This window comes from Poromitra crassiceps, assembly GCF_964638095.1.
Source record: "Poromitra crassiceps genome assembly, chromosome: 2".
In the NCBI taxonomy this organism is placed as follows: Eukaryota; Metazoa; Chordata; class Actinopteri; order Beryciformes; family Melamphaidae; genus Poromitra; species Poromitra crassiceps.
The window spans coordinates 58214241-58240414 of record NC_139624.1 but is presented as its reverse complement, the minus strand read 5'-3'; the positions used below and the strand labels follow the sequence as shown (position 1 = coordinate 58240414).

Genomic DNA, 26174 nt, shown 5'->3' with positions numbered 1-26174 from the left:
AGCAACCTTATTGTGAGGCCACATTACCACATGAAGGATAATATAACATGAAGAGGTATAAACATACCTGGACAGTCTGTCACTCTGAAAGAAAACAAAAACAGACGGTGAATGTTTGATGTTTTTAGATGTGTTGAAATGAAGCAATAGATACAATAGAGTACCACAGGGATGACATATCTTTGTAGGCTAACCTGGAAGTTAGCATCGCACTGGGTTCCCTCATCTTGAAGTCACTGGGATCACGGGTTTTTGGTTAGATGCCTGAAATAAGGTCAGTGGTTAACACACGTTTATGATACTTCACCCTTTTGTTCAGCAAGATCATCTTCACAAATGAGCATGAACACCACTTTTATGATTTTTGAAGCGTAAATGTGATTGCCAAAAATTGCGATCACCAGAAATCTCTTCGAAAATCATAATTTTTTTGTTCATTTCTGAAGATTATCTTGCTAAACACAATGTTCAAGTTTCATAAACTTTTGTTAACCACAGACTATTTCAAGCATCTAAACAAAAACCCATTTAAAAAAACTGACTTCAAGATGAGGGAACCAGGCATTCGATGCCAACTTCCGGGTTTTAGGACTCATTCCTGCAGCACTACTGACAGCAGCTATGATATGATTAAAGCTGTGATGTGGATTGCTATTAAGCTCTTAGGTACAAACAGAAGACAAAATAAGCAGTGAAATGAAATCAGACATGCTATTGCAGACCCAGTGGGCTGAATAAAACTCTGCTTGTAGATTCTGCCCCAAGCTAGAGCGTTCCGTTTGTCTCAGCACCTGACCTGCACCCCCCTGTGGCCAGCCTGCCACTCACACATACAGTACTCCTGAACAGATGCCAGTGCCTCGAGGCTTACTGCTGCTCCAGCCTGGCCTGGCCTGTGCTGCCCCAGCAGTATGGGACTAGACATCAGATGAGGGTAGTGGAGTCGGGGGGGGGGGGGGGGGGGGGGATGGGGGCTGGGGGGTCAGACCTCCAGCTATTTTAAAATTGCAGGCAGTTTCCTGAAGCAGACCGAGAGCGATTACAGAACACAATTTACTACAATTTGTGTCAAGAAGTCATGCGGGCCTTCTGGAGAAATGATCTACATGCAGTTGGACACATCTGATGCTCAAGGCACAGCTTTAGACATTAGAAGTTAGCCACAATTTGGCCATAATATGTATGATTTTTCAAGCTGAGTCTGCGATAGTTTAAGGCAGTCAATGACCTTCTAGTGTGTGACATGTAAGGACTTTAATTTCTCATATCCCAATCCAGTCAGAAGCATTAAGATTTTTTTGGTTAGATTTTTACTACCCAAAACGAGTCTTGGTGTCCTCCTGTAGTGCGAGCTGGCCAACAATTCAAATTTGGGGGGGCACGGTGGTGCAGTGGTAAGCACTGTCGCCTCACAGCTAGAAGGTCCTGGGTTCGATTACCACCTGTGAGCGCTGAAGGAGTGCGTGCCCGTCCACATGTCCTCGAGTGCTCACCGCCCGGGTGGGGTCGTCAAAAGGGCCTTTCTGTGTGTAGAGTTTGCATGTTCTCCCTGTGCCCCCTGGGGATTTCCTTCATATAGGAACCCCACACCAAAACATGCAATATCCTGGTCGCTGAAGTGGTGCCTCCTCTGGTCGTTAGGGGCGCATGTTTGGAGGGAGGGGAACTCGTTGGAATAGTGTGATCCTCCCACGTGCTATGTCCTACCGGTGAAGCTTCCCCTGTCAGGTGAAAAGAAGCGGCTGGCTACTGCCCATGTCTCTGAGGAAGCATGGAGCCAGTTTCGGCTCTCCCCAGATCGGCAGAGGGTGGAGCAGCAATGGGGGATAAAAATGGGATAGAAAATCGGGGGGAAATTAAGAAAACAAAACAAAAAAAACAATTCAAATTTGAATGAAAACCGGCAGTAGCCAATGAGAGTTGAGCACAAGTGAAGGTGGAAGAAATATAGGATGTGTGGGAGGGAAATGCTGTTGTTCTGGTTCCTTGTTTCTAGTACCGCAACAGCTTGTGTTTTCAGAGGGTTACATGACAAAAACAAAACCCGCAATCATGACAAACGGTTCGACCATATAGAGGACGGTTACTTTTAATAGCGATTGACAGGCTGCAAAGGAGACAGAGCTTTTCCTCAATGCTTTCTCATCCATGCGGAGATAATTGCCCATTTCCAATTTAGTGATTCATTGCTGTTCCACCCTATTGTCCTGCTCTATAACAACTGAGATCCATGCCGGCCGTCCCCCCTCCTCTTCCCGCCGAGCGTCTCATGTAAAGCCATGTACCCCAGGAAACAAACTACTACAGTCTCTCCACTACGCTGGACACAACACGTGCATTCTAACAGGAAGCTCTGCTCTCTCCACTACACTGGACACAACACCTCCATTCTAACAGGAAGCTCTGCTCTCTCCACTACACTGGACACAACACCTCCATTCTAACAGGAAGCTCTGCTCTCTCCACTACACTGGACACAACACCCCCATTCTAACAGGAAGCTCTGCTCTCTCCACTACACTGGACACAACACCTCCATTCTAACAGGAAGCTCTGCTCTCTCCACTACACTGGACACAACACACCTATTCTAACAGGAAGCTCTGCTCTCTCCACTACACTGGACACAACACCTCCATTCTAACAGGAAGCTCTGCTCTCTCCACTACACTGGACACAACACCTCCATTCTAACAGGAAGCTCTGCTCTCTCCACTACACTGGACACAACACCTCCATTCTAACAGGAAGCTCTGCTCTCTCCACTACACTGGACACAACACCTCCATTCTAACAGGAAGCTCTGCTCTCTCCACTACACTGGACACAACACACCTATTCTAACAGGAAGCTCTGCTCTCTCCACTACACTGGACACAACACACCTATTCTAACAGGAAGCTCTGCTCTCTCCACTACACTGGACACAACACCCCCATTCTAACAGGAAGCTCTGCTCTCTCCACTACACTGGACACAACACCCCCATTCTAACAGGAAGCTCTGCTCTCTCCACTACACTGGACACAACACCCCCATTCTAACAGGAAGCTCTGCTCTCTCCACTACACTGGACACAACACCCCCATTCTAACAGGAAGCTCTGCTCTCTCCACTACACTGGACACAACACCTCCATTCTAACAGGAAGCTCTGCTCTCTCCACTACACTGGACACAACACCTCCATTCTAACAGGAAGCTCTGCTCTCTCCACTACACTGGACACAACACACGCATTCTAACAGGAAGCTCTGTATTTGACAGCTTTATTTATAGTTTTCAGTTCTACGTCAGGGACTGGAATGTGGAAAAACACACATTTACTTTATTTACTTCAATTCAAATCCTATTGTTCCAGCTTTTGACAAGTACTTCATGTTGTAAAAACCACAGAATGTTTGTTGGACGTTTTGGCCAAAAACAGAGCAATCTCAAATCTGACATCTTACTGTTGGCAGATATACACGTACACTAAAAGAGTGTTGTCCTTCCCTTTAACTCCAATTACCAAACTATCTTGAACTCGGAATTGGACAACCTTTCTGCCCCACGTTTCCTGTGTGTGCCCTGACCCCATTCAGCCAGATTTCCTGTCTGTGCCGCTTGTTTCGAGACCTACTGATCTGTGGCCGAGACTGCTTTGGTCCGCAAGGTCACCTTAGCAACCAGACAATCACAGGAAGATGGAAATGGGGGAACGATAAAAATTCAAAGGCAAGACAGAAGGGAAGATAAGCGAGAGGGAGAGGGCAGGGGAAGAACTCATAGCTGCACGGGGCATACTAGGACAAATCAAAGACTAGTAACACTTGCTTGACCTTGACTATATTAGAAGCTGGAAAGGAAGGACGAGAATAGAGAAAACCCACAGAGGGGCAAAATCAAACCAATGTCAAGCCACACAGGAAATGTTATAGAACTTCCTTGATTTGGATGCAAGGCCCAACCTCCGGTTCTGAAAAATGAATCCAACACAGACTACCAAAAACTGCAGCCCCCTTCAGGCTGGCTTCAAATTCCCAATAGACGCCCATGTTAAAATGCCCAACTTTACAGCAGAAATAAACATGTTTACAGCCTGGTACAAAAACGGTTTTGGTCTCTATTCACCTTATGCAGCCCTGCCCACTTGATCCATTGTATCACGACTTCCTGTTCAAAACTAGTCTGACTCACCTGGTCAAACCTTGTTTGACTCACATTATGACTAGGTTTATGAGTAAGTGTAAATAAGTTCCGATTGTATTTACAGTTCCTGTTAGTCTCTCAAGCCAGACGGTCTCTTCTACATAAGGTGAATAGAGCTCAACAGTCACGTGACATTGTGACGTCACTTTGGTTTCCGGAAGATAATTGGTCCATTCATTTATCTCCATCACTTTTCAAAATAATTCTTATCTTAAGAGTTTTAAGCCGGGAACTAGGGATGGGTATTGTTTGGATTTTATCGATACAGACACCGCTTATCGATACTACTCTCCACAATTTGGTTAAAAAAATAAAGACATGCCGTGAAAAGATTCAACAGATATTTTGTTATTACTTATTACACGTTAAATTCCTGAGAAGGCCTATTTCACCACTGTGAATATGATCCACTGTTGAGAGCCTCCTCACAGGTTGCATAACTGTCTGTTATGGAAGCTGCTCTGCGGAGGACCGTACATTAATTGACAGGATTGTAAGAACAGCACAGAAGATTATTGGAGCAGATTTGCCTTCTGTGAGAGACATCTATGCTAAAAGGTGCCGTGACAGGGCCCTGAAAATAATCAGGATCCCAGGCAGCCACCCAGGCAATGGTTTTATCATCCAGCTACCATCAGGTAGAAGCTACTGCTGGGAGCGCTGCCCAGACAGAAGGGCAATGTACAAGTAGACTTGTAGACAGTTTCTACCCAGAGGTGGTAGGGTTCTTAAATGAATAGCACAACTGCACCTTATTGCTGTTGATTTGCATTTTATTCTATTTTATTTTATTTACCTTTCTTACAACCTTTGCACTGTGCCCACATGCTGAATGTATCCATGTCTTATGTTTTTATATTGTTTTATGTGTTTCTAGTGTTTTTTTATACCATGTGGAGGCGTGGCTTGTGACCAAGTAATTCTAATGCATTTAATGTGAATTTTAATGTAAATGATGGAATAAACTTGATGATTTATTAAATCTAGGTCACCTATGTAGTAGAAATATTAGGGCTGACCCAAATGCTTCGAAGCTTCAAGCGATGCCATAGGTAATCGATTTCCAAATCAGTATTCGAACGCTTAGTTTTTCTTCTTAAATGTATTTTTAAATAGCAATCCAACATTATTCATTATGCATGAACATTCATTATTATTACTTATTCTCTTAGACCAGGACATTGTGCCTCACAGCTCTCATCTGACGTTATTTACCAGCACTGAAACTGCAAGAGTTTGACCATGCAGCCACCAGGGCCTACTGTACATATGAGCAAATTCGTTTTATGGGCTATGGCTGTAATCTATTTGATGTGCTTATTGCACATTTCTTTATACATTTTTGTTTCAATAAAAAGGAAAATCCTTGAAGTCAGATTTTTCCCCGCTCCTGCACCCTCGTCGAAGCTTCGAATCTATTCGAATATTTGTCACTGAAGCGTCGAAGCTCAAAAATGGTATTCGGGGACAGCCCTAAGAAATATGCAATTATTTTTTTAAATTGGAGCCCTTTGACCAGAGGAAACGGCTGCAGTTTATCCCATATCACTCTTAAGGGGAATCCTAGTACAACACCCAGAATGCATTCTGCACGTCACTGACTAGAAAGAAACTCGACACCTACATCTACTCTCTGCTCCCTCTGTGGGCAGGTGCATGGGTGCTGAGGTTACCTGGGGCTCTCCCTTGGTGCTGCCCTCCTCTGAGTCGGACTGTTGGTCGGGGTCATTTTCATCACTCTAGAATTAAAAAGAAACACAGGAGGTCACACAAAATCTTTAAATGTTTCAAATGCTTCAATCACATCATGTAAGTCTCTTACATCTTGGGTCCAGAAGGAAACGCCAGTGGAGCGTCTCTTCTCGCGGGGCCGCCTGCGATCCCGTATTGAGCGAGGCTGAGATTTGTCCTCTCCCTCCTTCTCCTCCTCCTTTCTGTCTGTTTCTGTCCATATACACATGATAATGTTGTCATGATACCACTACCAAGTGTCCCTATTTTTATTGCACAGCAAAAAAACAAACCGAAAACAACAAAACATGAAATACCAGTTTCAGTTCAAATGCAATGATTATACATGAAAAAACTTAGTTCCGCCCATACAATAATAGCCATTGATAGTTAAGAGTTATTCTAAAGGGATGAGCAGCACAAAAGTTGAATAATTGTTTCCGGTAGGACATATTTTGCTGACACACAACTTCCCTTGCTCTCGCATGGTAGTAAACAGCCATAAAAAATACACACCCAAAGATAAATCAATCAATTAATCAATCAGCATGCGCATATTTTCTGCTATAATGCGAGGCAAACTAACTTAAACATTGTACTGTGTGACTTTTTCTAAATCATTTGCATTTGACCTGAGCAAATTCACCCTTTTTATTGCAACTTCAACAGCTAGCAAATTGAATAAATCATAATAGGAATGTGGACTTTAATAATGTAAAAAGTTCATGCCAAACAATGCATTTATTTGACTGCAATAGGCACAATTAGGACAACAAACGAGTTGGCCTGAGTTGAGAGGAGAAAAGCTTTGGTCGTGGGAGAACAAAGTGGTCACTGTTTCCTTTGGGACGGACTGAAGCTGCCTTCTATTTTCCCAGGGATGCTTCATGGCTTTATTGGTCAAAAACAGAGCTACTTAATTTAAAAAGGCAACTCAATCCCTTCCTTTCTCCATGCCCTTACTGTTTCTCCATGCCCTTACTGTTTCTCCATGCCCTTACTGTTTCTCCATGCCCTTACCGTTTCTCCCTGCCCTTACTGTTTCTCCATGCCCTTACTGTTTCTCCCTGCCCTTACTGTTTCTCCATGCCCTTACTGTTTCTCCCTGCCCTTACTGTTTCTCCCTGCCCTTACTGTTTCTCCCTGCCCTTACTGTTTCTCCGTGCCCTTACTGTTTCTCCCTGCCCTTACTGTTTCTCCGTGCCCTTACTGTTTCTCCCTGCCCTTACTGTTTCTCCCTGCCCTTACTGTTTCTCCCTGCCCTTACTGTTTCTCCGTGCCCTTACTGTTTCTCCCTGCCCTTACTGTTTCTCCCTGCCCTTACTGTTTCTCCATGCCCTTACCGTTTCTCCCTGCCCTTACCGTTTCTCCCTGCCCTTACTGTTTCTCCATGCCCTTACTGTTTCTCCATGCCCTTACTGTTTCTCCATGCCCTTACTGTTTCTCCCTGCCCTTACTGTTTCTCCCTGCCCTTACCGTTTCTCCGTGCCCTTACCGTTTCTCCCTGCCCTTACCGTTTCTCCGTGCCCTTACTGTTTCTCCGTGCCCTTACCGTTTCTCCCTGCCCTTACTGTTTCTCCGTGCCCTTACCGTTTCTCCCTGCCCTTACTGTTTCTCCGTGCCCTTACCGTTTCTCCCTGCCCTTACTGTTTCTCCCTGCCCTTAATGTTTCTCTCTGCCCTTACTGTTTCTCCATGCCCTTACTGTTTCTCCGTGCCCTTACTGTTTCTCCGTGCCCTTACTGTTTCTCCATGCCCTTACTGTTTCTCCATGCCCTTACTGTTTCTCCCTGCCCTTACTGTTTCTCTGTGCCCTTACTGTTTCTCCGTGCCCTTACTGTTTCTCCATGCCCTTACTGTTTCTCCGTGCCCTTACTGTTTCTCCATGCCCTTACTGTTTCTCCGTGCCCTTACTGTTTCTCCGTGCCCTTACTGTTTCTCCATGCCCTTACTGTTTCTCCATGCCCTTACTGTTTCTCCCTGCCCTTACTGTTTCTCCCTGCCCTTACTGTTTCTCTGTGCCCTTACTGTTTCTCCCTGCCCTTACTGTTTCTCCCTGCCCTTACTGTTTCTCCCTGCCCTTACTGTTTCTCCATGCCCTTACTGTTTCTCCATGCCCTTACTGTTTCTCCGTGCCCTTACTGTTTCTCCATGCCCTTACTGTTTCTCCGTGCCCTTACTGTTTCTCCATGCCCTTACTGTTTCTCCATGCCCTTACTGTTTCTCCGTGCCCTTACTGTTTCTCCCTGCCCTTACTGTTTCTCCGTGCCCTTACTGTTTCTCCCTGCCCTTACTGTTTCTCCGTGCCCTTACTGTTTCTCCCTGCCCTTACTGTTTCTCCATGCCCTTACTGTTTCTCCCTGCCCTTACTGTTTCTCCCTGCCCTTACTGTTTCTCCATGCCCTTACTGTTTCTCCCTGCCCTTACTGTTTCTCCCTGCCCTTACTGTTTCTCCCTGCCCTTACTGTTTCTCCATGCCCTTACTGTTTCTCCATGCCCTTACTGTTTCTCCCTGCCCTTACTGTTTCTCCCTGCCCTTACTGTTTCTCCATGCCCTTACTGTTTCTCCATGCCCTTACTGTTTCTCCCTGCCCTTACTGTTTCTCCATGCCCTTACTGTTTCTCCCTGCCCTTACTGTTTCTCCCTGCCCTTACTGTTTCTCCATGCCCTTACTGTTTCTCCGTGCCCTTACTGTTTCTCCGTGCCCTTACTGTTTCTCCGTGCCCTTACTGTTTCTCCGTGCCCTTACTGTTTCTCCCTGCCCTTACTGTTTCTCCCTGCCCTTACTGTTTCTCTGTGCCCTTACAGTTTCTCCATGCCCTTACTGTTTCTCCATGCCCTTACTGTTTCTCCCTGCCCTTACTGTTTCTCCGTGCCCTTACTGTTTCTCCCTGCCCTTACTGTTTCTCCCTGCCCTTACTGTTTCTCCATGCCCTTACTGTTTCTCCCTGCCCTTACTGTTTCTCCCTGCCCTTACTGTTTCTCCCTGCCCTTACTGTTTCTCCATGCCCTTACTGTTTCTCCATGCCCTTACTGTTTCTCCCTGCCCTTACTGTTTCTCCGTGCCCTTACTGTTTCTCCGTGCCCTTACTGTTTCTCCCTGCCCTTACTGTTTCTCCCTGCCCTTACTGTTTCTCTGTGCCCTTACAGTTTCTCCATGCCCTTACTGTTTCTCCATGCCCTTACTGTTTCTCCGTGCCCTTACTGTTTCTCCGTGCCCTTACCGTTTCTCTGTGCCCTTACCGTTTCTCCCTGCCCTTACTGTTTCTCCCTGCCCTTACTGTTTCTCCATGCCCTTACTGTTTCTCCATGCCCTTACTGTTTCTCCATGCCCTTACTGTTTCTCCATGCCCTTACTGTTTCTCCCTGCCCTTACTGTTTCTCCGTGCCCTTACCGTTTCTCTGTGCCCTTACCGTTTCTCCCTGCCCTTACTGTTTCTCCCTGCCCTTACTGTTTCTCCATGCCCTTACTGTTTCTCCATGCCCTTACTGTTTCTCCATGCCCTTACTGTTTCTCCGTGCCCTTACTGTTTCTCCGTGCCCTTACTGTTTCTCCATGCCCTTACTGTTTCTCCCTGCCCTTACTGTTTCTCCGTGCCCTTACTGTTTCTCCGTGCCCTTACTGTTTCTCCATGCCCTTACTGTTTCTCCATGCCCTTACTGTTTCTCTGTGCCCTTACTGTTTCTCCGTGCCCTTACTGTTTCTCCGTGCCCTTACTGTTTCTCCCTGCCCTTACTGTTTCTCCATGCCCTTACTGTTTCTCCATGCCCTTACTGTTTCTCCATGCCCTTACTGTTTCTCCCTGCCCTTACTGTTTCTCCCTGCCCTTACTGTTTCTCCATGCCCTTACTGTTTCTCCATGCCCTTACTGTTTCTCCATGCCCTTACTGTTTCTCCCTGCCCTTACCGTTTCTCCCTGCCCTTACTCTTTCTCCGTGCCCTTACGGTTTCTCCGTGCACTTACTCTTTCTCCGTGCACTTACTCTCTCAAATTTTCAAATGGCAGAACCAGCAGAACATGTCTGTGCATCAACAGCTTTAGGCTGTATGAGAATGGATACTGTAGCATTCTTCATCTTGGTCTACTTTAAGGTTTCAGTGCATTGATACTTCAGCCAGCCAAGAGACAGCTTGGGGGGGGGGGGGGCAGCATTTGATATTATAGATCATGATCTCCTACTAATGAAACTATCCACATATAAATTCAAAGAATCTTCAATTAAACTGTTAAAAAAATATTTAGTTAACAGACGACAATGCGTTATGTTTAATGGCACAATGTCTGAAATGAGGGACCTCCATGTGGGAGTACCCCAAGGAAGCTTCCTTGGTCCTTTATTGTATGCAATTTTTGTTAATGATTTGCCATATGTACTTAAAAATGCATCAATGGAAATCTTTGCAGATGACACCACCATGTATGTCGCTGCGGATAAATCAGAGTCTGTTAATAGGCTGCTGCAAGATGAATTGATGCTTGTTTCCAACTGGGTAAGTGAAAATAAATTAAAATTAAATGTTACAAAAACTAAAAGTATAATGATAGTCTCCAGATATGCATCTAGATCAAATCCAAAACTAAATCTCGTTCTCAACTGTGTAGATATCGAACAGGTCAGAGAGGCCAAGCTGTTGGGTGTGGTAATTCAAGAAACGCTTTCTTGGTCGAAACACATCAACAACATGGTGTCTAAAATGAGCTGTTGTACTTCAATGATCAGAAGGTGTAGAAATCTGTTGACTAATAGTACAGTGAGGCTTGCACTACAATCTTTGGTCTTATCACGCTGGACTACTGTCCAGACAGATGGTCCAATGCCTCTAAGCTTGACCTGAACAGACTCCCGCTCGCTCAGAACAGGGCGGCACGCCTCGCTCTATGCTGCTCTGTGAGGAGCGGTGTCGGTGGGATGCATGCCGCTCTGTCCTGGATGACAGTGGAACGAAGGATAGCATGTAGCCTTGTAACCGTTTTATTTAACATCTGGAATACTGGGAAACCAGAGGGCTTGTATGCACAACTGGACCCAACTAAGTCTAGACATGGATATACCACAAGGCAAGCATTAGATTCACGGTTTACTCTACCTCTACCAAAAACAAATGCACTGAAAAAGACGGTAATGTATAGAGCAGTTGCTTACTGGAATAAAATACAGAGAAATATAACTATGGTAAGGAACAAATTTATGTTTAAAAAAAAGTTAAAAATTGCAGTTATGAATAATAAGATAGATTTTGGTCTTTGATTTACTGATTTGTTAATTGTGCAAGATGTAAGGAATTTGTATTAGGGTATATATTATGTATTATATATTGTAATCAAGTATTTCAATTATAATATGATGGTTTCATGTGAGTATGGTAAAAATAAGGTCAGGATAAGTGTTTTTTCTGGTGCAATTACTCAGGAAGACAGATACATTTCTTTTTGTTTATGAGAAGAGTTGATACTGTTAATATTTGATTAACATGAATATTGAGTGAGCCTTGACTCACTTGTTTTTTGTTTGTTTTTATTTATTTTTGTTGTATTGTTTTTACTCCAATGCTTTTGGACTTTTATGTTTGTATTTTACGTGTTTGGACCCCAGGAAGAGTAGTCTCACCTTTGGTGTAGACTAATGGGGATCCCCAATAAACAATTAAACAATTAAGGGGAGCTGCCTCGGACCTGAACTCTAATCCAAGCTTGCACTGCCCATACCTGTCTGATCACCAGAAATTGCACTTTCTTTGTCCTGTTGTTCCACTGTATTTGTCTTGTTTTGCACTTGTCCCTTTTATGTGAAAAAAGATTAATGCACTTTAATGCCAAAACAAGTTCCTATAACATAATGGTGAATAAATGATATCTGATTCTGATTCTGACATGATAGTGGTTTGCTGGTAGCTGCTGCAACCTTGTTTCCATTTTGAATGGCTGGGGACACACCACATAACTGAACAAACTGAAAGATTGATCATCACACACACTCACCGACTCCATCTTGTGGCACACACTCTCTAATGCTAGTTGGATTTGGGGATCACATATTGGATTTCTGATGCCAGGTATTTTGTCTTACTGCTAATTAGATAAGGCGTTCTTATTTGAAAGTGTGTGAAAACTGAAACGTGGATCATATAAATCTTTTCTATTGACTCTAGAAGAGTCATGCTTTTTTCATGTCTTCTCTAAGTTCACAAGTGAACCTCTATAACAACGAGGTGGAGGTCTTCTACTTGTCAGTGATCTTCCACAAAATAAGGTTAGATAAGGTTGCTTGCCTGCCTATATTTGACATAGAATCCATGTAGTGTGTCCGCACTCCACAGCTTAAACAAATTTACAAAAGCAAGACTTTATTCCTTTACCTCGCATTAAATAAGTTCCTTGGCTACAGTGACACAACATACCATAGATTATAACGCTTTAAATCTGTACACACACACACACACACACACACACACACAGATTCTGAGTGGCACAGTACGGTCAATCTGACCTTTTTCTGTGTCCCTGGAGGAGCGGCTATAGGAGGAGGTGATTCCCGTCAAGCTGTTGGGTCTGTTGAGAGAGCTGGATGACAGGGTGGTGCTAGAGGAGGACGGAGTGGAGGCAGTGCTGACAGTGGAGGTGGTGTAGGTGGAGGAGGAGGAGGGCCGATAGCGCTGGTAAGTCTGGTAGTGAGAGAGAGAGACGGATGACAAAGACAGTGCAGTGAAATATAGCGGGTGTAAAAACAGCCTGCAGAAGATACAGTGACCTGCTTTTGGAAATAGACTCAGGCTTCAATCATCCTTGAAACCTTGGGATGCTTTTGTGACCAAAGTATATTTAAAGGTTAAAGTACTTTTTCTTTAGCCTGATAAAAGCATCCTGATAATGTGACCTCATATTGTGTTTAGCTTGATGTAAGAAGTCTGGACTTCCAGCCGGCCACAGCAATTTCCTGAAATTACAATGGAAGCCAATCAGGGACTGTGTCGTAGTTGATGATGTAACTGGGGAAATCAGTAAAAACAAAACAGTAATTGCATTTCCCGAAGCAACAAGTGGTAACATTAAAAGACCCTGACACACAAAATGCACCAAAACCTTCCAACTATGTAATTTAGAGTCTTATCTGACTAATTGTAAGCCTCAAAAGAGTAAGCCCTTGTTCACACAGGACGCCGAACGTAAGTAGAACTGAAGCTTGAAGCAGGCACAACCTGAACGTACGCCTAACCGTTCACACAAAAAGCCTTCTCTTTTCCTCTCAGCGCCTACTCTCGTGCCTTGAACCCGCCCACAACTACCATTGACTTCATGCCTGGCAGCTTCAAGCTTCACGCATCACGCTTGGAAAATAGGCGTGAATCCTGAACGATCGCTTGAGCAAGGAGTGTGGCTTCAGCGAGGCTTCAGCGTGACACGCACGCGGGTGGTGTGAACGGCCTCGCCTGTTAACAATGAAACATAGCGGTAACTAACGTAAACGGTTCAGCGTAGGTAGAGCTTAGGTTGAGCGTTGCTTCGGCGTCCTGTGTGAACGGGGGCTAAGACATTAGTTTCAACCCAAATCCTAAATATCACCACTTCCCAGTTTTTACTGTTTACTGAGGCAGGGTTTGAAGCGGGCGATGCTTATGGCTCAAAACCGACTACCTTATCCCGTCAGTAGAGTAAACCGCCACAAGTGCAGTTATTGCAAAAATAGACTCAATAACAAACAAGAACAGAAGTATGCACCAGCGGACTTTCTCGCCGGAAAAGACAAGTACGCCGTTCTTCCGAGGGGATTTGGCGACACTGATTGGCTGAAGGAGCTGTCTGTCAGGGCAAGAACTCCTGCCAACTGAATTCGCTGTGGGCGGACGGAAGTCCAGAATGACATGTAGAGTGAAACAGAATGTGAGGTCACGTTAACAGGATGCTTTTAACAGGCTCCTTTTCCTCTTGTGTGTGTTTATGTTCATTTCATCCACCCCGTGTATGTAGTAATACAATAACACACACATTTGGTTTGGTATTGAAGTGGAAATGTGGATCCACTGCGTACCTCTTCGAAGCTGCGGTACCTCGACCGGTAATCGTCCTCCTTGGTCTCAGTCTCCTTCTTCTCCTCCTGCTTCTCCTTGTCCTGCTTCTCCTTCTCCTCCTTCTCCTCCTGGCTCCTGGTGGGGCGGCTCCGGCCGATGGTTTTCTCTGCCTCCTGGAGGTCGGTCAGAGTCACACCCTGGAAGAGAGAGAGAGAGAGATTGAGCTTCTGGATCAGATCATTTGTTTAAAGGTTTCCAATTGTTAAATCCACATTTGGACGGAATTACAAAATGGCAGTCTGGTTAATTGTGAGGGAGATTTATAGTCAAAAGGCATGCACAAATATGAAAAATAAAATAAAACTAGAACGACCGCACCGCGGATTTATGCCTCCGCCATTAGTTAATTCTTGAGTCCAAATCGCCATTTGAGGCCAATTGGAAGAGATTCCGTCAAGGCGCTCCTGAGATGTTGCATTACGGAGCATGGAAATTGGGTGTGTGAGGTCACAGTGACCTTGAACTTTGACCTTTAACCATCAAAATCTAAATCAGTTCATCCTTGAGTCCAAGTCCATTTCTGAGGCAAATTTGATGAAACTCCGTCAAGGCATTCCTGAGATATCGCGTTAACAAGCTTGAAAATGGAGTACGAGAGGTCACAGTGACCTTGACCTTTGACCACCAAAATCGAATCGGTTCATGCTTGAGTCCAAGTCGATGTTTGAGGCAAATTTGATGAAATTCCGTCAAGGCATTCCTGAGGTATCACGTTAACAAGCTTGAAAATGGCGTTCGAGAGGTCACAGTGACCTTGGCCTTTGACCAACAAAATCGAATCAGTTCATGCTTGAGTCCAAGTCGATATTTGAGGCAAATTTGATGAAATTCCGTCAAGGCGTTCCTCAGATATCACGTTAACGAACATCGGACAGATGTACGGACGGATAACCCGGATCCATAATGCCTCCAGCTTGGCTATCGCCGGCAGAGGCATAAAAATTAAAGAAAGAAGGCTAGGTCCAAACCTAGCATATGGCCGACGCGGGAAAGCGTTGATGAGCCTGTTGTTGTAGCAGGCAGCGGCGTTGTTAAACATTTTGCTAAATATATAATTAGAGATTTTCCTTTTCTCTTTTTTGTGCTGCAGATTTCTACTTCTACTTCAAATAACTAGACAGTAGATTACTGTCAAAAGTGCCACAACTGGCAATTGTCAGACCAGACATTTTACATTCATCTTATTTAGGGGAGGGGGGCATTGACAGGAAGTCTTGCCTTGAGACCAGCTACTACCATTTATATACTGAGAACGTTCTCAATGTTATTATATGTATATATATGTCACATTACAGAAACATCATTTGTATTGGTTTTGCTCTAAACATGTCGGCATCGTTCAGCAGCATGTTGAAATGCTGTTTCTCTGCTCTCTGGCATGCTGTTTTCAGTACAGTCCTGCATCGGACAGACGGACACCGCTGTTTACATGTCTCGGTGGCTGTCATGCGTGCACGCACGCAGTGGCTGTCATGCGCACATGCACTTACATGGCATTTACTTGTTAGTTTAGCTGTCCAGTTAGCTTCTCTGTCTGTTTTCCACTTCACTGGTGTTAGCTCAAATAATGAAATATGCACTGCAGTAGGAAATGGGTGTTTACTTCGACGTGCAAGCCAAACATTGCGGACTGACTGGCTGTTGTCATGTACAAAGTAACAAGAACAAATTCTTTGTAAATAAAAACAGCGATCTCTTGCAGCCAAGTTTGCTGCCGGTTGCTAGGCATTTGTGATTGGCTTAGAGTACCGCAGCATACAACCCAAAGACTTGCTGCGTGTTCTGATTGGCTGAGTACCACACCCAAAGGCTGAAAGGCTTCCTCGGATTGGCGTACAGCAGACGTCACTCAACAGAAGTGGTTCCTAAATTGGTGACTAAATTCCTTCTGGACATATCCAGATGTAGGAAGATGTGCTGGACAGAGGTGCAAGTAGAACTGGAAAAATAGAGTCCGCACACTAGAGAGCTCCCATGAAACATTTATTGGTAACCTATACCATTGGTTCTCAGACTTTTTCATGTCAAGGACCCGTAAACTGACACAGATAATTAGACCATGGACCACCATTTGATAAGATTTTGGCCCAGGGTTCTCAATCTGATAAGATTTTAGCTTTTAGATGTTTTATTACAGAAAGTGTATGAAACCTGTGATCAAAACAGTCATACATTCTGTTACTTAGGGATGGTATTACCATGAAAATAAGTTCTGCCCCTTTTTCCTGGGGACCCGCTGGAACCCCCCTGGACCCCACTTTGAGAACCACTGGCCTATACAGTGTAACGTTTTGGGCACAACCAAAGCCCTCTCATGTGTGAGGAGGCTCTTGTTCCCAAAGGTGGAATAGGCTACCAATAAATGTTTCATGAGAGCCTTCTCTAGTCTGCTGCCTCTATTTTTCCAGGAGGTTTATAACCAGAAATTCACTGTTCATATTTAGCTCCCCATACAACATACAGTATACAGTACACCAATACTTCCTTTGCTATGCTTATCTTGACAGTCATTAATGTTGAAGCGCATTGGCTACAGAACAACCAGGAGAACAATTTACTTTGAACACAAATAAGTTCAGGGTTTAGGAAAACCATTTCATTTCACTGAATTCTGGTGGTTGGTCTATTATGGCTGAAACAGTCTAGGTCTAGCACTATGACATCATAATCCAAAACGGGGACACAGGCAGCTCACCATTTAGTTTTGATGAAGGATTCCACTATCTTTTATTTTTGTTCTATTGTTTTTTTTTTAGGAGACAACTTTCTTTTAGGAAAGAGACAACTTCAGTGGCCATACAGTGTATGACAGATTGAGTTGGTGTCTCGGGGGAGTGGTGGGTTAAGTGTATTGACTAACCTGTGTGGACCTCCTGGACTGTCGAGCCTGTCTGGAGCGAGCTTTCCTCTGGGACTCCGACTCCTCGTCTCGCACTGGTGTCAGGTATGACCTGGCACACACACACACACACACACACACACACACACACACACACACACACACACACACACATGTCAACAATCACTGGGATGACTGTTGGAATGGTGAGATTGTAAATTCTGTTAACAACTGCTGTTAAAAGCATTGTAATATTATGGTCAAATCTGCCTGTTGAACCTTCCAATAAGCAGTATCAAGCTAAACAGGCCACATTTGTAGGGGAATAACAACACTTTGTCCCCGTTTGGAATCTGCCTCTGACAGCCACACAGCACAGCAGTATGAACTCACTGCAGAGCCAAGCCATGGCTTTGAGGAAAATGTGCAGCTTCTGCCCATCTTCCTTATAAGGAGAAGTCACTGGAGCAGCTAGAGCTCAGTAACAGGCCATGGCAGGTGGCTTATTTCAGCACCGTCACAGGAAGACATGCACTCGACCCCACTCAAACACACACACAAACCAGTGTGTATGCATGCTTTTACACACAAACTCTCTCAGTCTCTCTCTCACATGCACTGTCTCTCTCCCTTCACATTGTGTACACAAAGCAGCAGATCAAACACCCCAGTCTCAAACAGAGGAAATGCATCCGGATTAGGGTTTGACAGATATGGGTTTTTCTTCAAGGCTAATGTTGATATTTTATGTCGATATTCAAGTTCTTTAAGAAGTCAAGAATTGTATCTCTTTGCAGGAAGGAAAAAAGCCTATGAAAAAGGAGTGGACGCCATGGAATACGGGACACTAAAAGTCTTCACTATGATACTATAGTGACTATAACTTTTATATATCCTGAGTTACAAACAAACTATCGCATTCATCGTATCGGACGTGGATCACAGAGTGGCCATACTGGCCAATATCTGATCTGACTTTTAATAAAAGGTCAAGAGCAGCAAACCAGGTATTGGTCTAACACTGATCCAGTTAAGATCAAGGGTAACTTATAAAGTGATTGAAAAAAACAAAATACGAGTATGTATTTAAATCTAAGGGTATGCAATGCATGCATGAACGTATGTACTGTGCAGGTTATAGGGGTGGGTGTGTTACCTGCGTCTTTCCCTGCCGTCAGAGCCGATGACAGTGCCAGTAGTGGTGGTAGTGGTAGATGATGTGGTGGTGGTGGAGCCAGTGTTTATAGTGGGGATGACCGCAGCTGACTCCTTCTCTTTCTCCTTTTCCCTCTCTGCACTCTCCTCTGACCAGTACCTGTTCACAAACACAGACAAGCTGTTTCTAAACATGTAGTGAACTCCTGCTCTTAACCACACCTTAATGAAATGGGCTGCATGTTTAGAACCAATTCTCCGTTTTGAGCGCACTCCCGTGACTGCGGATTAGGGATGGGCATCGAATTTCGAATTTTCGAATAATCGTTGTTATTATCAAGGTCGACTTTTATTATTGAAATTCGAAATTCAAATTTTTTTTTTTTTTTTTTTTTTTTTTTGAGTGAAATGTTGCATTGTCTCCCCTGATTCTAAGTATAGTCAAATCGCTTGGTTTGAGCAAGTAAAACAATTTTTATAAGCATTTTAAGCAAGGTTTATGGAAAAATGAATGGCGGATGAAATCCCATGAAGAGGGAGAGAGGGTGACTTTGGCACCCCTTTGGCACTCAGACCTGAGCCTACTAAATATTTAATGAACCACTCATGATTGTCAAAACTGTTTTTTATTTTCGAAAATGTCAATGTCATGTAACATGTTCTTTACTTCAGTGGTGCAATGCTTGTTTGAGCTAAAAATCCACAGCAGAAGCTTTTTATATTAATTAATAAAGCCGTAGACTTAGAATCAGGGGAGACAATGCAACATTTCACTCACCAAAAAAAAAAAAAAAAAAAAATTACATTTTTATTTTTATTTTCGAATTTCGAATTAAATTCGAATTTGGCCAGCGAATTTCGAATAGTGTTTTTGCTAGAAATGCCCATCCCTACTGCGGATCATAGTCCCCCCCAGACCTAGTCCAGGATCTGCATCGCTGGCAGGGCAGGTCTAGTTTAGCAGGTCGCAGCTTATGCTCCGGCGCCGTTGAGGGGGCAGGCGGGTGGGGGGATTGATGACATGCTAAGCGAGCACATACAAACAATTAAATGTCCCTGTGCTATTTAATAATTTCATGAACGGACGTAGTTACGTGGCTGGATTATTTGGAAGAGAGCCAAATTGCTAAGTAACCAAGTAGCCTAAAAGTTTAATCGTTGCTTTTCTTCCATCTGCCAGTTTGAAATTTTAACAAGGAGATGATAACCTACTGTGCATTAGGCTATTGGGTGTTAAGTGCCCGGTATCAACATTCACGTAGCCCATATTAATTATGGGGTAGGTAGGTACATGGACAATGAAAATGAATATTCTATTAAGCCGGCGTTCCGATATTTGTGCATATTCAAAAACCTGTTACCAAGTCTTTAATAATGGTTAAAAGGAGGTGTGTTTCTCCTTCCGACCAGAAATGCGGGGTTATGGGCATGGATCTCTGTCTAGTTGGTTTGTTTACAACGCACACCTTCAGCTGAGCATAAACAGGCAAGAGGCCGTGTTTCACAAACTGCGGTAAAAACTCTAAAGCCAGAACATATCTTAAATCAGAAAATGCTAAATTCGGAAAAAGGCCTAATTCAGATTCAGAATACCCAACCGGAATATGCTGTTTACATGACCTGTATCAGATTCAGAATATTGTCATTTTGGGGATATTTTGGTTCAGCTGTATACATTTCTCTATAGGCCTGAACACATACCTGCTGGTGAGACTGGTGGAGCCGGTGCGGGTGGAGGAGGAGCCCAGGCTGGAGAGTAGGCCGCGATGGCTTGTGGGCGAGGTAACGGATGAAGAGGTGGTGGTGGTGGTGGTGGAGGAGGTGGTGGTGGTGGAGGAGCTCAAGTCCTCGTGCCTTCTGCCAAAGGAGCCACTGTGGGACATAAAAAAGGCACACATACAAAACACTGCGTAGTCAGCGGGGGAGGGAGAACATGGTGAGAGCGGGGCAGCACAGTCACGGATAAAACCACGGTCCCCATGATTCTCATCTCAATTATTAGCCGGGACTAGCCGTGCCTTTTTGTCTTGATGAAGAACATTTTTGATGGGAATGATAGAAGGCAGTGGAAAATCAAATTTGATATTCCACTTTGTGTTCTTCTCTTATTTTAGCATGATTAATAACAATCTTCCAACAAAAGGTTGATCAAACTTATAATACATTGTTTTAAAGAGAGACACCCTCTTAAAACAAATACCGTAAATTCCGGACTATAAGGCGCACCGGTATATAAGCCGCAGCAGCAAAATTGACTGTTTTTTACATATATAAGCCGCACCGGACTATAAGCCGTGGGTGTTTTGATGTTTAATTACCATATGTAAGGGTTCGTGCACAGAGAGGAATGTCGGGAAAGAGATGGCTGTTTGGGGAAGCTCCCATTTATTAACATTTCAACAAAACAAGCATATCCCGCTGGGGATCTTTTCTTTTGGCATTGTGAGACGCTTAAAAATCACCATCGGCGGGAGCTTTACTCCAGATGCTGTGCAGCCAAGAACACAAGTGAAATTCGTTCTCTCGTGACCTGTGGTTCTCAACGTGATGGACGATTCACCTTTCTTGTTAACAGTCCTAGTGAGAGGCAGGTCGAACGTCAAAGGCACTTCATCCATATTTATGATCTGCTCCGGTCCGATGGAATATTCCTTGATCTTTCTTTGTGTGAATTCGCCGAAGTTTGTAATTTTCTCCTGGTAGTCGGGAGGGAGTTGCTGACACACAGTCGTCCGCGCCCTGACGGACAGTCCCTTTCGTCTCATAAATCTGAAACACCAGGATGGTCCACCTCTAAAATGTTCAATTTTCATTTCGGTGGCGACTGTTTTGGCCTTCAGTCGGATCTGAACGGTGGACACACCTCGGCCGTCTGCTCTCTGTGTCAACACCCTGATGCCAAGGTTACATGCTGCTGCTCGATTTCCTTCTTTCCTTCTTCTTCTCGCCGCCATCGTCGTAACACAGCCAGTTCTCCATCTTTTGAAGCATGATGTTAGATTATATATAAAATAATCGAAAAAACAAGCAGCAAAGCAATGCACATAAAATGTGCTGATGAAGCTGTGTAACCTGTAAAATCCATCGATTTTGGAGGTCACAGAGTGGCCGTTTGCTTACCGTAATTACCATATGTAAGGGGTCACGCACAGAGGGGATTGTCGGGAAAGAGATGGCTGTTTGAGGAAGCTCCCATTTACCGTATTACCGTAACATTTCAACAAAACAACATAACACAACACCACCTTTGTTTATTTTTACAGTGCACACAGTGTCCGCGGTGTGGTGAAAAGAGGGCAAGAGAGGAAATTAAAACAGAAGTGGATTTATAGTTAGAAAGAGTGCTAAAAAAGAGAGATTTTATTTGTATTTTTTTTTTTTTTTTCTGAAAAAATCCATAGATAAGCCGCACCGTTATATAAGCCGCAGGGCCAAAAAACGGGGAAAAAGCCGCGGCTTATAGTCCGGAATTTACGGTAGCTATGATCTTTCACAGCTTAAATCAGTGTTTGAGAATATGAGCAACTCTCTGAAAGAACAATGACATTCATTCCTACTACCATCAAGATTTTCTCCACTTGCAATAAGGGGGAGGCAGAATTTGTGACCCCCCCCGCCCCCCGACACTTTTACATCAAAATTTGCCTCATCTAATAGTGCGAATAGTAAAATCTGATTTTGACAGGGGAATCTGAGTGTTATGAAACCAAGTTGGACCATCACTCATTGATAGTAGAGCAGCATCTCAAGTGTTGTTTGATGAGATCAAGCTTCAAGGTTTGTCACTTTTATTTCTAGTTTTCCAAGAGGCTTGTTCATCTAAACCAGGGGTTCTCAAAGTGCAGCCCTCGCAAACACTTCTGGTGGCCCATGATGAGACATGATGGTATTTGGTCCAATTCTAGGTTTACTGTCTTTCAGAGGCTGTAGCGGGCTCAGTTTTAAAGCCAGAGCAAAGTATCATATGAAAACTAGAAGACCTACAGTAAGGCATCCATTGGTACCAAGCACCAAGTTAGGCTACATTTTACATACATTTCTCTCATGATTCACAATTGGCGTGAGTTTTAGTCTAGAATAAGCTCTTAAAGAAAATATTATATTATATTATATATATTATATAATATATTTTGCGTCCCTTTTTTTCTTGAGCAGCCCTCAATCCAATGATGGGTCGCTAAATTGGCCCTCAGTCATCAGGGCATTTGAGAACCCCTGATCTAAACAAGGAGATCTTCCACTGTTCCTTTGGATATTAAACATAATAAGGGAAAAAGAAAACAAGTGGTAGGCACTCCGATACAGTGGATAGAGACAGGGGTTGGTGTAGAGGCGGTGGTGGGTGCCCAGGTGAGGCTGGTATACCTGCGGTAAATGCTGTAAGACTGGTAGTGGGAGGTGGGTGGCTGCCAGGGTTTAGTGTTACAGGTGTTAGGGTCCAAGCTGGAGGTGGACGAAGACTTGGCTGGCACGTCCCGCGTGCTGCCGCTCCGACCTAGCGCTAGCGTATGGGACGTGCTGGCGTGTTGGCAGGCGGGTGGGCGAGAGAGGCATGTTAGGGGTGGATGCGCACACACACACAAATATAAAAACACACACACACACATACAGATACAGTAAAAGACTATTAAGCTCTGACACTATTGGTGCATTCATGTCATATGCTATGTCATGGTATAAGGTATGTCAGAACTAGGGGTGAAGTCACGGTATGGGCATCACGGTTCGGTGCGTGAAGCGACATGACGAATACGTCAAATCCAGAAGGTGGTGGTAAAGCACCTGAATGCTGTTTGAACGCCATAAACGCCACAGAAGAAGACACACCAAAACAACACAAGGGCTATAGAAATCCGCGTTCACTGAATGGAATGTTTTGTGGAGAGTAAACTAGGGGTGCTCCGATCCGGCTAAGCCACGATCCGATCCGATTCCGATTCCTGGGGTCACGATCCGATTCGAGAATCGATTCTCGATTCCAACGATTCTCGATTCCAGAATCGAGAATCGATTCTCAATTATGTAGTTTTATATTGCAATAACACACAAAGGTAAATATAAGACAAAAAATGACAAGTGTATTAATGCTGAACTTCAAATTCAACTTCTGTATTACAGTCAGGGCCTAAATTCATTTTGCAAACTAGGGGGGAATTCCCCCCTTATGTTCTTCAGATAAGATGGATTTATAGGCTGGGGGGGATCTGTAGACTTTGAGAAGGATTTATAGATTTTGGGGGGGAATACATTAACCAGAGTTCTTAAGTGCAAGAGGTGGTGGCACCGTGGCAGTACAGTACACAAATGACATGAACATTTGGACACTTATTCAGCCGGTATCTTGCATGTTGCGTTCAGGTGCACTGTAAATTTTTTTTTAATAATAATAATAATTTTACGATTTTAAGAATAGATTCTTGGGAGTTTGGAATCGATCCAGGAATCGTGGCATTAAGAATCGCGATCCTTTCAGAATCGATTTTTTGGAGCACCCCTAGAGTAAACATTACCGGGGGTCGCTCCAGCGTGTTTACAAGCCGTAGCTTCCATGCTACTTCACAAAACCACAACAATATTGAAGCGTCCAGCTGCCCCCCCTTTACAGTCATCAAAGAAGCGAGTGCAAAGCAGTATCCTAATGACTTTTATGACTCAGGCGATAAGCTGTTTTGCGAATTCTGTCAACATCAAGCCGATGCAGTAAGCTTGCTAATGTAATGTTACGTAACAGCGACGCGCAACTATAAACGACTTTCCTTTAGTCCTTTATAGTTGCGCGTCACGGCTAAACGTTAACTACGTAACACTGATAAAGCTGTTAACTTGTAAATAAGCAACTTACATCGCGTGAGATGACAAGCAAGATGCGATGAGGAAGAGGGGATGACTCCTTGTCATGTTCCAATAATCCATTATGATGACCGAATGTAATCATTATGGTAAACAAAACTCGCATCCAATAACGTTAGCCTACTTACTTGGGAAAGTGAATGCCACCCCAGAGTGGGTGGGAGTATTATGCTCCTTCACATGAACTCTGTTTACAAACTTGTGTACAATAAAGATTTAAAGTCGGGGGAAATGCCTTTGCCCTGTCAAACAGCTGGAATACAGACATCTGAGAGGGAGGCGCACCCCACACTTTGAAAATCGCTGCTGTAGAGTAAAACCTTTTTGTGTGGATTGCCTAGAGATCTTATTAAATTGTGGACATTTATTCATTCCCACTTATTAGACACTATTTCTGTTGGTAAAATGAGCGTAAAAAGCAAAACACAGAATTCAGAAAAATTCAAAGGGAAAAAACTGAATTTGGGATTTGTTGCTTTTTTCTCCGTTGTACCGTATTCGTACCAAACCGTGACCCTGAAAGCGAGGTACAGTACGTACCGAACCGTGACATTTGTGTACCGTGATACCCCTAGTCAGAACGGTTAAAGCACGCTTGAAACCGTTAAGACGCTGAGATTGAAGCTTTCTACAGACTTTTGTTACATGTGATCACCTTTTTTACACTCCATGTGTTTAGTGATGCAATTGAGTTCTTGATTTACAGCAAACCAAACATTATAATGTCTACCATAAACGAAACATCCAGCCAATAGTTGTGTTGTGTTCTGCCATGGAATTTTACATTACATCATCTTTGAGAGCTGTGATCACAAAATGACTTACGCAATGAAAATCATAAATTGTCCTTGTTTTAGTTGGAATGAATAAATATCATTCCCTACACTTAACCCAAGTATTTCTTCACTGGTGATGTCAGAATTCAGGATAAAGTGGAGAAATCAGGGAAATCACCTTGAGATCCCAAGACATTTACTTTAAAAGGTGTTTTATAAGTAGGAAGCTCATATGTACCATCTTTCCAATATGACATGAATGCAGAGTGTACCCTGTCTAGGTTTTTGTGCCAGCAGAAATTGTGGGAATTGTAGTCTTTTTGGGGGGAGTCACCCAGGTACTGTAGCTGGGGCAAGTGATGTAATTTAAAGCAAACGTACTGGCACAACAACCTTCACAGGACAGGCACAGTCATACAACAGACTGTGGGCGCTGGGCTGATATGCATGGCTTTCTCAGTAGCTGCTGTTGCGCATGGAAAAGCATGTACATGCATGTCTCTGATGAGTGATGACATAATCCAGGGGACATGTAGAAGAAGATACTAAAACAACTGTCAATGCTATCTCTGTTGCTATTCAAGGGTGGCTATAGTCCAAAAGCTATGCAAGTCAACCTCGTAATGGATAATAAACCAGTCAGATCCGATGGAACGGGGATCTGATGGCGGGATGATGGGGGGACGGAGCTTTGGGAGAGCTTTGTATGGCGATGGGGGGCTAACCTGCGCTGGTAGCTGGGGGTTCGGTTGGTGGAGGCACTTCCTTCGTTGTTCTTCAGGTCGTCATCCCAGCGTCGCCGGGTGTAGGAGCCGCTACGTACCAAACTAGCAGGCGAGTCCCTGGGGAACCACAAGCTACAATAGCACCTCAGGCCTCCACAAACCGCACTTTCATAGATTCTAGTCGAGGCTAACACAAGGTAAATGTCACACTCATGAGACCGCATGAAAAAACAAAGTTTTCCAAATAGTAGATCCACAAAATCTATTTCTGTAACCAATACTACCCAATGGCTGCAGTAAGCCACACACCATGCAGAGCGTCAAGACTTTTTGCTTGCAACACACAGCTGTGGGCAGCAGGAGGCGCTCCTGCCAATTCATGTTTACACAGAGTCTGAGACACTTGGCCCCGGGACTTCACCTGTTCTCCTTCTCGTCGATGTCTGAGGTACTGGCCAGCCTCCTGGGGATGGTGGGGGCCACATATGCAAGTCGGGTTCCTTTGTCCTTTTCCTTTAGTCAGAGGAACACACAGCCATGTTACTGACCATTTATGGAGAGGAGAAGAGAGGAGAAGTCAAACGCCACCACCAAGAGCTTTCAGCTATCTGCAAAGATGGCAATTCAATCTTAATGAAAAACAATTGAGCTTTGACAGCAGCACCACATTACATGACAGCCTCAAACCACCATATTAGCCTTATAGCAAATTATTTCTTCATGTTCAAAATCCATGCATATTGTACCTAGCTGTTAAGTAGGCACTCCAAAAGGGGGGAAATAACTCATATGGCTGGACAGGGCCAAACATTGATCAAATTTGTGACGCTTAACTGGTAC

The 26174-nt window shown here is 44.0% G+C and overlaps 1 protein-coding gene across 2 annotated transcripts in view; it reads right to left on the bottom strand.

Moving 5' to 3' along the window:
• ppp1r12a (protein phosphatase 1, regulatory subunit 12A) overlaps positions 1–26174 on the bottom strand; it is a gene marked incomplete at its 5' end in the record, with an annotated part of 171899 nt that overhangs the window by 17939 nt on the left and 127786 nt on the right. Inside the window, 11 exons of one of the 2 annotated variants that reach the window (XM_083660040.1) lie at positions 68–84; positions 5864–5929; positions 6013–6134; positions 12411–12585; positions 13950–14126; positions 16850–16940; positions 17985–18143; positions 19685–19855; positions 22349–22501; positions 25335–25451; positions 25756–25847. In XM_083660040.1, the coding sequence (XP_083516166.1) occupies positions 68–84; positions 5864–5929; positions 6013–6134; positions 12411–12585; positions 13950–14126; positions 16850–16940; positions 17985–18143; positions 19685–19855; positions 22349–22501; positions 25335–25451; positions 25756–25847 (1340 nt within the window). The remainder of the gene's footprint in view (positions 1–67; positions 85–5863; positions 5930–6012; positions 6135–12410; positions 12586–13949; positions 14127–16849; positions 16941–17984; positions 18144–19684; positions 19856–22348; positions 22502–25334; positions 25452–25755; positions 25848–26174) is intronic. The other variant, XM_083660041.1, reaches the window with a different exon arrangement.